Here is a 14,490-nt window from a genome sequence, read left to right as displayed (position 1 = left end):
TGGGGCTGGTCGTGGCCTTAAAGTGCTACCAGCTTAAATATAAATCAATAAATATTAAATAATCAGCCTTATGATATGATATATGATAAATATAAATAATCAACCTTATGATAGTGGTGACAGCAGCAGCAATTTATGAGCATTGGGGATAGGGGGCCCAGACAGCAAGTGTGAAAAATTGGACAAGTGCGTGTGTGTCTGGGGGGGGGGGGGAATAGCGCCTATATAAGACAAAGCTCCAAATACTGGGACTGTTCCTATAAAATCGGGATACCTGGCCACCCTCCTTGGGGACCAAATTTTGCCCTTGTACCTGAAAAGTCTCAACTTGGCCTAGTAACTAGATCCCTGTGAAGAAAGATGGAAGAATTATTACTAGGGGCTCTGACTTTAAGATTTAAATCCTCAAACTTACTTCCCCCCCCCTCCCCCATTTCAAATCCACATTTCAAAATTAGAGTTAAATGGGGGGCAGGGAGGGGAGAGACGTTCATGTGAAGCTGCCTGCCATTCTTCCTTGGCTGTTTGCTGCTGACAGTGCACCACTAGAAACCAGGAAGACAGTGGCTCAAATTTTCAATGCTGGCCGTCGACCACTTGCGAATGAAAGGCCCTCAACTAAGTCCTGGAGTGAGTGCCCATGGCTAAGAGCAAAGCAGAGGAGCCCTTTGAGCTGCTGCTCTCCACAGCACAGTGGAGTTACTTGGGTTCCTGTCACTGCTCCTATTGCTGCACCCTATGTCCGTATTGTCATTTTATAAATGTCATAGATACTGAGGAAAACAAAATGGCGGGGCGGTCGTTGCTGCTTCAGTTCATGGTGCATGCCAACTCTGTTTGTTAGAAATGTCTTTTAATTGGTTTGAGTCCTTGGAAAAGTCAGCCATGCCGAAGCAGAATGATTAGCATTTTATCTAAATGCCCAACCGTGATCACTTCAGAAACTGAAAATAGGACTTCTAACTAGAGAATAATGAAATTGCTCTCGTGTGTGTTGTTAGCTGGAGTTGACTTATTTTATTATGCTAGCACTTGGTGGAATCCATCAAGTTCTGGACCCCTTGGCAGTGGCTGCTGAACTAAAAAGCCAGTTCCTGCCCCAAAGATCTTAAAATCTAAGGGTGGGTCTATATACAACTTGTGCACTGTCCGCTAACGTGGAGACATCCCAAAAATGTGTGGCTGGTTTTTTTTTTTTTTTTTTTAAACAGACCCCAAAAGCCAGCTCTAGGAGCCTATTAGGGGGAAGGAAATTTGGGTAAACCGAGGTCTTTAGGGAAAGTGAGTGACAAGTTTCAATCCTGTTGTTCAATTTAAATGAGTTTGTTTTCAAGACCTCCTTTGCATAGAAAAATTCTAGCAGTTCCTCTTTAAAAATGAAATCAGAAACTTTCTTTTACATGTCCAGGTTGCCCCGATCAGGAGAGTTTACCAGGCCATGCGAAGGCTGGCTCGGAGAAAACTTTGCCTTAAGGTGAATGCAGTAAAGGTCACAAACCTAAAATCTTCCTAGTTATGAATCTTTATCACATCAGATGCATCCTTGTTAAGCTATGGAAGTTAACCAGTCCTGTTAAAATCTGCTGGCCGCTGCAGTCAGCTGGAAGGAGACTGGTCCTAGGTACTATAATAAAATGGAGAAAAGCAATGGTGTGCTACTAGAAGTCCTGATTGCTCCTAGGCAAAACCACAAGTACGAATTCAACATGGTGCAGTTTGTCACTGTCGCTGAAATAGTATTTTAAACTCCCGACGAACTTCTCACAGCTCATCTCCGCAAACCTGTAGATGTGTGTGTACGTCATACAAATCATAATGTGTGTTATCTAAGTATGGGTTCTGATGTACATCTAAGGTTTATATGCTGATTTTTATTTATTAATTTAAAAAAAAAATCTCCAGACAGAAACTGGAGTATACAGTCTGACAAATGCAAGGTTGGAATCCTTGCACTATTATTGGTTTGTGTGTGCTACCTGCAGGTAGGGTGACCAGATGTCCTGATTTTTAGGGACAGTCCTGATATTTAGGGCTTTATCTTATATAGGCACCTATTACTCCCTACCCCGATTTTTCACACTTGCTCTGTGGTTACCCTACCTGTAGGGATACAGAGAGCTAATGAAGGTACTGTATTTATTGGACTTTTCTAATAGATTTTCAAACCACATTCTTGTTGGGGGGGAGGGAGGGGTTAAAATTTTATTTTCAGCAAGGAGGCGTATAAGGAATAGAAATGAAAATACAAAAGTGACTGGTTTTTTTTTTTTTTTTTTTTGTTTTTAAATATTTTTTTAAAATCCTTGGTTCGCCCCTCCTTTTTTTTTGGTCTGAAACTATTTTGTGTAAATGCCTCCAGCTGTTCAAATTAGATTTGTGTGTGCTGCATTTGGTCCAGCTCCAATTCTGTGCTGTTTGCACAGTCTGTTTACTTAGGTACCCATGATTGGGGTATCTAAGCTCCAGCCGTCCATAATCCAAGAAAACGGACAAAGACAAAGGCCACTAAGAAGCATCCTGCAACACACATGCTCCAGTGTGTTAGCTATGTTCATTCAATAACAGATTCAAGAATTCTATAGATGAGAACGGAACATTGTTACTAATAAGGAAGACTTGCATGATATGCTTCCTTTCCTGGGAAAGAATCCAAGCTGTGTGTTCTTGGATACTGTGATGAATGAGGCCTCGGGCCTTATAAAACTTCCATACATTCCTTAAGATATTTGGTGAGAAGTTTAAATGGCCCTGGTCCAGAAGATGTAATCAAAGATGCTTTTGATGATGAAGCAAAAGGGTTCATTTAAGAAGATTACTTGAGAGAACTGCTGATGATAACTGGACTGGTTTACAGCTGAGTTAGTAGATGAACTGAACAGAGAGGGACATGAAGTGACAAAAAGGGTAACCTGAATTATATTAGATTCACGCACATCCTTCAGGATGGAGCAAAGGACAGACTGCAGATAATCAGACACGCACAGATCTATTTTATTTTGACTCTCATTTCATTTTTGTTACCCCCTGGAGCCACCTATTGCATGCTTTTAGCATTTGCTTTCCTCTACACTTTGATTGATTCCAGGTCTCTTACACATGTCTATCTGTGTAATTAGACTGTAAATGGAGGGTATTGTAAGTGAAAAGCATTTGGGAATAATGAAGAGTGAATACAAAAGCCTAGGGAAAATGCTCAGTGTTTATTGTTTAGCTGGAGGCTTACATTTTTATACTAAATACCATTTTCAAATAAAGATGACTTATAAATCAAATATTCCTGGCAAAGATACTTTAACAATCATAAATTTCATATGGAGACTTGCACAATCTATAATACTTAAAAGTTAATTACACTTTAATAGTTGATTGATTGAAAGAAATGGGAGTAACCTCTCCACTCTGAAATTCTCTATGGCAAACAATGTTATGACATCTGAACTGCCTTATAATATTTCACCGTGCTTAAAGGGACGCATGTGTGGGCATGCCTTGACTGTAGAGTTAAGTTGGGGCAACACGTGAGTTACTACTCAAGTTAAGGTCTATCCTCAGGCTAAACTTTGAGAGGGGCTAGGTGGTGTAGTCTAAAGCACAACTTTGCAGCTGCTAATAAAATCTTTCTGTGCACTGAGCCATTCACTTTTTGTAGCTTCAGTGTTTTGCAGAGTGGCAACTCTCACTCGAGTTGTGTCTGTAGTGAAGACAGACCTTGTATATATGATGTGCCCCGTCTTCTGCTGGTGTCAGTCAGCTTTATTTCCTCTGACGACCATGGAGCTAAGCAAAGCCCCAGCTAAGAATGTGGCCTGTGTGTATAATATGCCCAATACTTGTAAATGGGAGGGGGAGCAGATCAAAAATATTTTGCATATAAAAATAAGATAATAGAAGCAATTCAGCCTTTTAAGGATGTGGTTTTAAAAACAGCTGATTTAGAAAAGATTATGGCTTTTAATAGTCCTAATTGTACCCTACACATTCACAGCTCCACATATGTTTTTTTGCTTCTTCAACAAAGAGGTGTTCTGTATTTCCATTTAAACTCCGTGGCAGTGTGGAAGAGTTTATGTATTTCCAGTGTATTTTTGAGTAATAAAGCAAAGTATTGACAATACAGTGGTACTTTTGGTACTGTGAAGTTGAAAGGCGGAATTTTTAATAAAGTGCAATCCCAACAGACATGAATTCAGACCTCTGAATGATAGAGCAGACGTTTTATCCACTGCCCATCAAATGTCTTTGTTGATCATATATGGGAAATTGCTTGGTACAGTAGATATCAACTTTTTTTAGAACTACGATACAAGTGCATGGAGGCAGAAAGTAAGAGTGTTTCTTTCTTCATACCAAGTGCTATAGGTATGAAAAAAATGTCTTAATTGATTGATTAATTTTGCTGTTTTGAAAGGATTGCGAGTAGGAATTTCCTGTGCTTTGCTATTCATTCTCCATAAATTAGATGATAAATTAAAAATCACTTTAATATATATCCTCTGGATAGCTAACAGAGGTAAGAATTTAGAATACAGAGTCACGTTAAAATGACTCTCAGTGCCTTTTCTTTAGGTGTTCATAAGTTTCTTATCACTTTAGTGTCTAATTCATGTACACACAAAATAAGTCTACAAAATCTCCAAAAATAGTCGCAGTGCTTCATCTTGTCAAGGTAATGCCATAGAGTTCAGCCCTTTAAGAGTAGGTGGTGGTGGTGCTTTCCCATTATCTCCAAGTCATCGTGACACTCTGTCACAGCCTGATCCCACTGAAGTCAATGGGAGGTTTTCCATTAATTACTATGAATGCATGGTTGGACTCTAAATGAGGAAATATTCTTGATCCTTTGAAATGTTTTGTCAATAAACCTGAATAAAACACAGATACACGGGATAAAATTATATTTTACCTACTGGATTGGGGATTAGGTGAAAATAATCTTGTAACTAATGGAAAAAAGAATATTTTTGCAGAACTTGAAACATTTTGCTGACTTATTTCAATTTCTTTTGGTGATGTCACTAAAAAAATTTCTGCACACTGAGTAGCTCTTGTTGCTGCAGTCACAGATATATCTGCAAACATTATTAAAAGTTGCTTTTTGGACTGACAGTGGCAACTTTTGTCAGTAGAATGGCAAACTTTCACCTTATATCAAATTGTAGCATATTTGCAAAGCCTTCATTTGAGGCCTGTTGCCTCTTAGATACTTGTGATTGTAATATTTTTCTCAAATTCTTTTCCAGTAGAAAGTGAAAGTGCTGGCTGTGTTTTATTACATACATCTAGAAAGGTAAGTAGCAATTTTGTTTTGCTGGTTAATCCTTTTTATCTTACTTTTTCTATTAACATGTTATGATCTACAGGAGTAAGCTTGATCATTTCTTCCTTCTGCCCTAATCAGAAGACATTTAAATGCCTCGCGCGCTCAGAATATTTTGTTTCTATTTTCATCCAAAAAGCCATGTACTGTCCTTCTTTTCCAAACCCAATTTCTTTTGCCATCAAAATCTAATATCGTTGTTATTGGGCTTTCCCTCAGACACCTCAGTACCATATTAATTCATCACTTGTTCTCATGTTGCTGCCTGAAAAGTGGTCCAAGCTCACACACAGCAATACAGTCTCAATACAGCTTGTCTCAAACTTAAAAACAAAAGCATCCAATAGACATTGTAACAGTGTGATTCAGTTTCCTGTTTATCCCAGTTAATCAGATCTGCCTTCAGGAGGTTCAGCGGGAGTGAATTCCCTGGAAGCAATGTAGCCAGAAAGGATTATTGTTGAATAACATTTATTTTGTGCTTAGTTAAGAGGCCACAACATGTTAGTGCCAACAGAGAAATGAAAAAGTTCATGCAGAAACCGCATAACTGCAGACAATTTAATAAATAGGTAAATCAACCAGAAAGCGTGTCGCAAAGGAAATGGAAACTTACTCAGTATCACATACATCTATAATCTTGCAGATCTTGTGGGATCTGGAAACTGTGTGAGAGACAGTCTAAGAGCGTGGTGTACCCTTTCTAAATCTTTTTGTCTCATTCCCACCCACTCTTAAGTTCTGAAGTCCGGCTTGCTAGCCCTTTGTACTGGCTAGCCCAATAGGTTACTTGAATATAATTATTAAAACTATTATAATTTGGGCCCAGATTTTGAAGCTTGGATTCTCTAAGTTATGTGCAGAAATCTGTCTTTAGACACTTAAGTACCTGTTTTAGAGTCTTAGATGTTGATTTAAGTACCTGAAACCACAACTGTATTTGGGCACTCAAATTTAGCATTTACATTCCTGAAACGGGGATTTTGGTGCCTTTACTTCGGGCACGCATAATTGGAAATTGAGGTCTTCATTTAAATAGTTTACAATTTCCCCTCACCACAAAAAAAACCCTAAAGCATTTTTGGGTGCTAAGCAGAATAAAAGCAATTAGTATCTTAAAATACTAATTCTAACCACAAAGGAGGGAGCTCACTTTTAAAAAGGAGAAACAAAGGGAAGGCCGTGTTGAATACATGGCAGCTTGTCTGTTTGCTTTGAGTTGAAAGATGTATCTGACCTCTTTGTACATAGGTAGCGCTTAAAGCATTTCAGGGCACGATTGGAATAATTAGTAGTCTGTCGTAAATATTTTGGCTAGGATTAGCGAAGGATTCTGTTGCCAATTTGCTGGATCTTAGGGAAGGACTGGTTTAGAAGGCTTGTGATACTGTGCTCAGATGTGAGGATGACAAAGTACATAGATGCACCGAGAGAGAATGGAGGGAGAGAGAGATTTTTCTCAATCTGGATTCTCATTTTTGTCCAGCATTTGCTCCTTTCTTGGGAATCCTTAGGGATATCAAAGCACTGGATATTACTGTCAGCACTCAAAGCATCTTGCATGTCACAGACCACCATGCTATTTGGGCCACTCGGGGTAGGGGTGGGGAGTTGCTTTTCTGCCATTCTCCCACACTGATCCTCATCTGCGGCCCCAAAGTCCACAGATAACACATTCAGAGCTGGCATCATCTTCTTTTCAGAAAGACACTGCTGTCCTTCAAGGCATTCTTCCTCTGCAAGCCACCTGCCGTCCTGGCTGAATGGGTGCCTCTCTTCCCCACTGGTTGGGGAGCAAGCAGAGTTGACTTAATTGTCTTTTGAGAGAGGTGATGGGAATGCCTTTCCCTTCCTCGACTAAAGTCTCCTTTTTCTCTGCTGCTAGAGTCCCCCTTCTCTTGGTGTTGCCCAAAGACCATAGAGCGTCTGCTGGGGGCGACTGTACTTTTCAGGAGGTAGAGGATGGAGGTAGCAATGCAATGGTTGGGAGACCAACAGAAGTGCATAAAGAAGAGGAGGAAAACATGATACGTTGCGACTGTTTTGACTGGGTGCATGTGTCGCCCCCTGCTGCAACTCTTTGGTGGCTGAGCAGTGTACATGTGGTGATTCTCGATACAGTTGGCGAGACAAGTTCATTTAAAGACTGGCCACTTTTCACTGAGGTAAATTCAGAAGCTTTTTACCTGTCAGAAGGCACAGGCAGCTTCTGATCTCCCTGTGACAGGTGATGGCATCATGAGTAGCTACAGCAGAGCAGCATTTCCTCATTCTCTTGTAGGCGTTCTGCCAGCAGCTACTGGCAGGGAAAATCAGAATACTAAATTTGTTTTCTCAGCAGGTATGTAAAGAAGGACATGTTCTTCCAATTTTTGTTTTAAAAATAAAATCTCTCTAGTCTAAGTTGCATGCAGAGCATTGATCACTGCTTTCTGTTGTGTGTCATTCAAATCTGTGAGAATAGTGCAGTGATTTGTAAAGAAAAGTTAAATTCTAGTGCCAGCTTTCCAGTTCAAGGAGTTACAGCTTTAGACTGGCTACTTATCATCTTGCTGTTGAAATGTTTTCACTTCAGCTGGTTCTCTGGAATGGACCAATTGCTGCTTTCTCTATTGAGACACATTCCAGTATCCTGAGTGTGGCTAGTGGCAGATAAATGAGAGGAGTACATAAATTCCCATAATGGAGCTATTCGTGTAGTCCTGTACCATGTACGGAGAGGAAATTCTTCTGGCCTCCATCTGGTGATCAGCTTTTGCCCTGTAAGCATGAGACTCAAAGAAGCCAAACATATTGTTGGCAGGATTTGAACCTGCGTATGAGAACCCCAGTTGATTTGAGTGAATTGCCTCAAGCAACCTTGACAATGGGAAAACTAGGAAATAAGGTTCATGAGAATACATTTTTGGAACATCTCTTTTAAACTGTCTTGCAGTATTTGTGAGCAGATGTAGTCACCAAAGCAGCAGCAGCAGCCCAACAGCTAAAACTCCTTTTGGGCCTTGTTGATAAGTGTTTTTGAACTTTTTCTATATGGATCACGCATGGAACTCACATTTGTTGTTGTTGGCTGTGGAGCCATGGCTATCACTTGTGAAGTGGGAAAGCAATTTTAATTACATTCTTCTATTCCTGTAAACACAACACATTCAAAGGCTTTGTTTCCCTCTCACAATGACAACAACTTTTGTTTGCAGTGTTGCAATTGCACTTTAGGAGTGTGAAGAGGATTTTTTTCTTTTATAAGAACTGCCTTGTTCTGAGGCTTTTCCAATTTTCATTAGGAAGATTCCAGCATTAGGCATCCCATTGCAACTTGCATGTTGTTTCAGAAAAGATGAATGACCTCGCCTTCACAAATATTTTGCACTTAAAGAAGTGAATTGTCTCTTCCTAGAGCAGATTCAGTTTGAGCTAAGCCCCCAGCCTTTCCAACTAAGGCCATAGCTGCATTCCAGGGAGCAGCATAGCTATGGCGCTGTAGCTTTGTTGGTGTAACCCCATAGTGTAGACCCAGCCTACAGCAATGGAAGGAGTAACAATCTTCCATTGACCTACCTAAGGGGGTTAGTTCAGCATGAGCCCCATCAATCTAAATTTTGTCACTTTCTGTAGCTGCTTAATACTAGCTTACAGTACCTATCTGGCCCCCATTACCGTAGCCTCTGATTGCCGCACAATCTTTAATGTATTTACCCTCACACACCCTTGTGAGACGGTGCTGTTATCCCCCATTTTACAGATGAGGAACAGAAAGACTAAGTGGCTTGTCCAAGGTCTCTCAGGAAGTCTGGCAGAGCAGGGATTTGAACCCTGGTCTCCAAGTCCTAGGCTAGTGCTCTAATCACTTCCTGTCTGGAATCTTGACTTAGCGTGTTGGTACAGCCCAAAAAGGATGGGCCATCCGCATTGGAGCGCTCTTGGTATTTCTTTACCCTTTGGCTTGAAATACACTGCTGAGGATGATGCGGTGCCTTGAAAACCCCCATAGGGCCTGACCTGCACCAGTGAAGTGACTAGGAGCTGTGCCATTCACTTCAGTGAGTGAAGGTTGGGGATCCTAGTGCGTAAGTTTCAACAGAGTGCTTTACATCTCCATAAAAGCCATTGGAATGATTTTATAAACATCAAAGTGGGGCTCACTAGTTCAGACCGCTGGAGAAGCTGTATGTTTTGAGGTGATTCAGATGGGCGATGGACCTGTTCAAAGTGCTTTATGATGCTCTGCCAACAGCACCATTGCTGTTCAGACCAGTTTTCCCTTAAGAACCTTTGTGGTTCTCCCATGCATAAGGAGCAGTGGGAGAAGACCCCTATTAAAATCTGCAAAGCCACTCTGTTACCATACTTACAATAGCTCCTTAAACCTCACCTCTGCCATGGTGCCTACAGATCTGGCTGTGATTAGGCAAGTGGCAAACAGGGACTTCTGCTGACCTGTTTGTTTTGCTGTTGTCTTAATCTCCCAATCCACTCTACCCCATTTATCTGTGTTTTCCATCCTATCTGACAGATAGACTGTGAAGTCTCTGGGACAGGCACTGGCTCTTTGTTACTTGTGTGTACCATGTCTAGTACAATGTTCCTTGACTGGACTTCCTAGTGTTGTCATAATATAAGTAATATAAAGATTAAGTAGCAGTTCAGTTTCCCTTTTATGAACACAGGGCGATAGGCTTTTGAGAAGAGGAAAACCTAGTTCCTTTGAAGAATCCTTCAGTCTAAATTATTCTGTGTAAGAAATTGATTGCTGCAAAGTAAAACAGTGTTCATTGCAATGGGTATGTTGCCTGTCCTGACAACCTGATAATTAAAGTCATTAGCAAAATGTTAGTTACACTTTGTTTAGGCTGTAAATGGAGAAGGAAAAGAGGTTCCGTTTTCCGTGCATGAAACAGATGTGGACGCCAGCAATAAGGATACAGGGTAACGTTTTCGAAAGTGCCGAAGTCACATTTTCAAAAGTGTTTTTTTCAATGAGACTTAGTTCCGACAGGCCTAAGTCACTCTTGAAAATGGGACTTAGGAAATGTATTTAGAAAATGTGACCATTAGTATTTAAAAAATCTATTTTTATAGATGTCCTTTTGCCAAAACTTTGCTTGAAGCGCTTGTAGAATTATAAAGATACTGCATCTATTTGGTGGTGTACATAACTGTGGTCTTTTTTTTTTTTTTTTTTTTTAACTGTAGCCAAGCACCCACAACTTCCACTGACATGAGCTGGAACTGCAGCTCCTTAGTTCAATGATAACCTAATTATTTAACTAACAAAAATATAAGTGATAGAGGTATCACAGTGCTGCTGCTCTTCTATGATCTAGCCTGGGTGTGTTCCCAGCCTCTCATCTGTGAGTGAGATAGTCAGTGGGGAGTCTACTGGACTCCTACTATCCCGCAGAATGTGTGGCATAAAATCTTGCGTCAGTTTTACAGCCCAAATGAACTGCGTATTTGTGGCTAGCTAGACAAGTGAGCAGGTGCTCTAGTTCATTGCTAAATATACTGTGAGTACGAAATGTCTAATGAGAGAACCTTTCCCTAATGCAGTACCTGAAATTAAAGAATTTTGAGGAAGAAGTCAGAGCCCACCGTGACCTGGATGGGTTCCTGGCCAGAGCTATCATCATACTGGATGAGACAGCAACTTCCTTGGATGATGTCCTTCGAGAAATGCTGAAACACTTTGCTGAAGATTCTGATAACATGGAGCCAAGCTGCAACTTTGACAAAATCATGAGCACTTTATTCACCGATTCGGGAGCCCCCAGAGAAGGGAATGGTAACTATCTCTTCATTTACTCTAGCTATGGGATTCTATCTGAGTTGTGCGTTTTGACTGTTATGAGCAACATTTAAATTGCTTTATACCATTTTCATTATTGCTTATGATTCTTAGTATTCACTGCTGATTCCCCATGAGCACACACTCCTATGCTGTGTATCATTCCATTGGCAACATTTATATCTGGGTCACTTATTAATGCGGTAGCTGAGTTATCCCATGGTTGTGTCTGTCTGAATTGTTAAAAGATGCATTTTGTATTTAAACTGGTATACTGACTGTGTGTGTCTCACTAAATTAAATCATATTGGGTCAGTTTGAAGGGGTGGATCAGCAGCATTGAAACGCTCTTTGTATTTCATTCCCCTTCAGGTTGGAATTTTTCTCTCACTCTCTGTAAAAGCTGGCTTTTGTAAAAAGCAGAGTGGTGTTTGTTAGTGTCCCTTCGGGGCTGATAAGAGTTACCTCTTCTGCCCAGAAACACACAGCTTTGCCATGGGAATCTCTAAGCCTAAAATCACTCAACTTGACGCATGCGTGTGAATTCCTCCATGGCTCTGCTGAAGCCCTGCGTGTTTGCAACTATCTAACCAGTTGAGAAGACTTGGATGGAACTTGTTTGAGGCCATTTAACATTGTTTCTCCAACAGATGAAAGTGACAGGAGGTAGTTCCTCTTCTCCTCCAAAAATTCAGTGTGATGCCATGGGAGGAACACCAGCTGGCCTACAGCATAAGGCCTTGGAGACCGTGATTAAATCTGACTCACCCGCGTGGCAGTACATGGCACCGACACCTAGCTCTCCAGTCCATTACTCATGGCCACACTAGCTGAACCAAGCGGCACTGATGTGCGGGCATCCATGTGCCTTTTAGAGTCTCTTAATTGGGAATTAAAACACTTACATCAATCTACAAACCTGTTACTTAAAATACAGTGGTCCCATCTTTAATTTAATTAACAAATCTGACAATAATCCTGAGTGAATAGTACATTTGTTCCTAGTTCGGTTATTCTATGGAATCATAGAGGATTAGGGTTGGAAGGGACCTTAGGAGGACATCTAGTCCAACCCCCCTGCTCAAAGCAGGACCAATACTGACTAAATCATCCCAGCCAGGGCTTTGTCAAGCTGCACCTTAAAAACTGCTGAGGATGGAGATTCTACCACCTCCCTAGGTAACCCATTCCAGTGCTTCACCACCTTCCTAGGGAAAAAGTTTTTCCTAATATCCAAGCTAGACCTCCCCACTGTAACTTGAGACCATTGCTCCTAATTCTGTCACCTACTACCACCGAGAGCAGCCTAGCTCCATCCTCCCTTCCTTTCAGATACTTTTCAGGTATTCTGTGCTAAGCTTTCGTTTCTTCACATATTTATATCTTTATAACTACATGTAATATAGACTTTCTGCCATTTTTTGATGGCAATTGAGCATAAAGTTGAAAATGTTCCACAGAACAAGCAATGGGAAATGAAATAGTCCAACCAAGAGATAAGATTTCATCTTTTGATAGTTGGGTTTAACCTAACCTTATTTTATTCTGTATTACAGGCCTTATAGCCTGACTTAGTCAGCTTTGCTACAAAGAGAAGCACATTGTCACTCAAAGCTGTAAAATGTCTTTTAAGGACAGTATTTGAAAATATCAGGTTGAGTGTTTCCATCTTTCATCCTTTTTTCCTGTGCATCAGTCTAATCAGCGGATAAGTTAATAAAAGTGCAGCATTCCTGCCAGTGCTCAGACAATGTTTTCCATCAGAACACTCTGCATGAGTCTGGCTTGATGAAGCTGCAATTCTTCAGACTTGCAATTTTCAGAACATTAAGTGTCTTTTTTTTCCTCCCCCAGTTCATCTCTTATCAGATACGATTCAGGGGGTTACAGCAACAGTCACAGGGGTGCAGTATCAACAGTCCTGGCTCTGTATCATGTAAGTACATCAGACTATTGGAAACCTTTCTGGGCTGTTCAGAACAAGAAACATTTTTTGTTGCACAAAACAATGTGAATTGCACTTTATAAAGGATAATTTATTCTCTTCTGCTCATGGGTATATAGTAATAATACTTTGCACTGTCTTCCATCCAAGAGTCTTGAATTGTTCTTTTCAAACATTAATGAATTAAACTTGTTAGCACTAATATGATGTGCTGTGAATGTTCCCCATTTTACAGTTGGGGAAACAGAGAGAGACAGTTTAATTAACACAGGTTCTCTAATATTTTTTTTAATCTCTCTGTATGATATTAGATAAACTACCGCTGGAATATTGTGGTGAGTTCTGGTGTGCACACTTCTACAAAGATATTGGATAGATTTGTAATCTGGAAACACTTGTTACAATGAGACGTATAAGCAGCTCAATCTGTTTATCATATCTAAGATATTAAGAGGCAGTTTGATCATTGTCTACCTACCCAGAAGGAAGAGATCCGATACTAACGGGCTCTTTAATCTATCTGGTGAAGGCTTACTGAGACCAGGGCCTGGAAGCTGAAGTCAGAAAAATTCAGACTTGAAGTGAGATGCACATTTTTAAAAATGAGAGTAATTAAATATTTAAACAGACAATATGGGGATGTAGTAAACTCTCCATTACTTGAAATCTTTAATTTAAGACCGGGTGTTTCTGTGAAAAATCTATTTTAGTTCAGCAACAACTTGTTGGACTGGGTGAAATTCTATGGCCTGTGTTCTGCAGGAGATCAGACTAGATGATCACATTGGTCCTTTCTGGCATTTAAAAAAAATGAAGTTGCTGACTGATCTGGGAAATGAACTCAGAACTTCTGACTTCATCCTCTGAGTCACCACTTGATTGTGTTTCTTTCAAACATAGACCTAGACAAAGTTGTAATAATGTCATTGGGAATTACATGCACATGTCAAGAGGAGAATATATATCCCTTATTAGTCTGATAGATAACTTGTTAAAGAGTGACTGGAAAAGTCATTATGAGTAGTCGTCTATTTCAAACCGAAGTTGATATTCGGGTGGTAGTGAGGCTTGTCATTCCTCTGGTAATATTGATCCACATCTCTGGATGCTGCCACTCCATCCATGCTATGATGTTTGTTTTTGACTCAAATCTATCAGAGCTTTGGGTTGGTTGGTTGGGTTTGGGGGTTTTTGTTGCTGCTGTTTTTGCCGTGTGTGTGTGTGTGTGTGTGTGTGTGTCTGTGTGTGTGAGAGAGAGTTCTACAGAGAATGAATCTTCAGAGGTAATTCAATATATTTTATATTATACAGGTGTGGGTTTATGTGAAGTTAAGAGCAAATTACTTGTAGCATTGTCCTACACAAGTATATGCACTATTATATACTGACAAGTCTACAAGTAGTACATGTGTATAAAATCCCACATGTAGGCCGATGGATATT

The 14,490-nt window shown here is 40.3% G+C and overlaps 1 protein-coding gene and 1 pseudogene across 3 annotated transcripts in view; both read left to right on the top strand.

Annotated features, from left to right (window-relative positions):
• SLC4A11 (solute carrier family 4 member 11) overlaps positions 1-14,490 on the top strand; it is a 217,184-nt gene that overhangs the window by 119,830 nt on the left and 82,864 nt on the right. For 2 of the 3 annotated variants that reach the window (XM_067533595.1, XM_067533597.1), the window contains exons 4-6: positions 5,241-5,287; positions 10,868-11,099; positions 12,957-13,038. In XM_067533595.1, the coding sequence (XP_067389696.1) occupies positions 5,241-5,287; positions 10,868-11,099; positions 12,957-13,038 (361 nt within the window). The remainder of the gene's footprint in view (positions 1-5,240; positions 5,288-10,867; positions 11,100-12,956; positions 13,039-14,490) is intronic. The other variant, XM_067533596.1, reaches the window with a different exon arrangement.
• On the top strand, positions 1,635-3,116 carry LOC137143612 (myosin regulatory light chain 2, smooth muscle minor isoform pseudogene; annotated as a pseudogene).

The sequence above is a fragment of the Emydura macquarii genome, unplaced genomic scaffold (genome assembly GCF_026122565.2).
Source record: "Emydura macquarii macquarii isolate MOO-44397 ecotype Brisbane River unplaced genomic scaffold, CSIRO-AGI_Emac_v2 contig_3345, whole genome shotgun sequence".
NCBI classification, from domain to species: Eukaryota; Metazoa; Chordata; order Testudines; family Chelidae; genus Emydura; species Emydura macquarii.
This window is presented reverse-complemented; position numbering and strand designations above follow the sequence as displayed.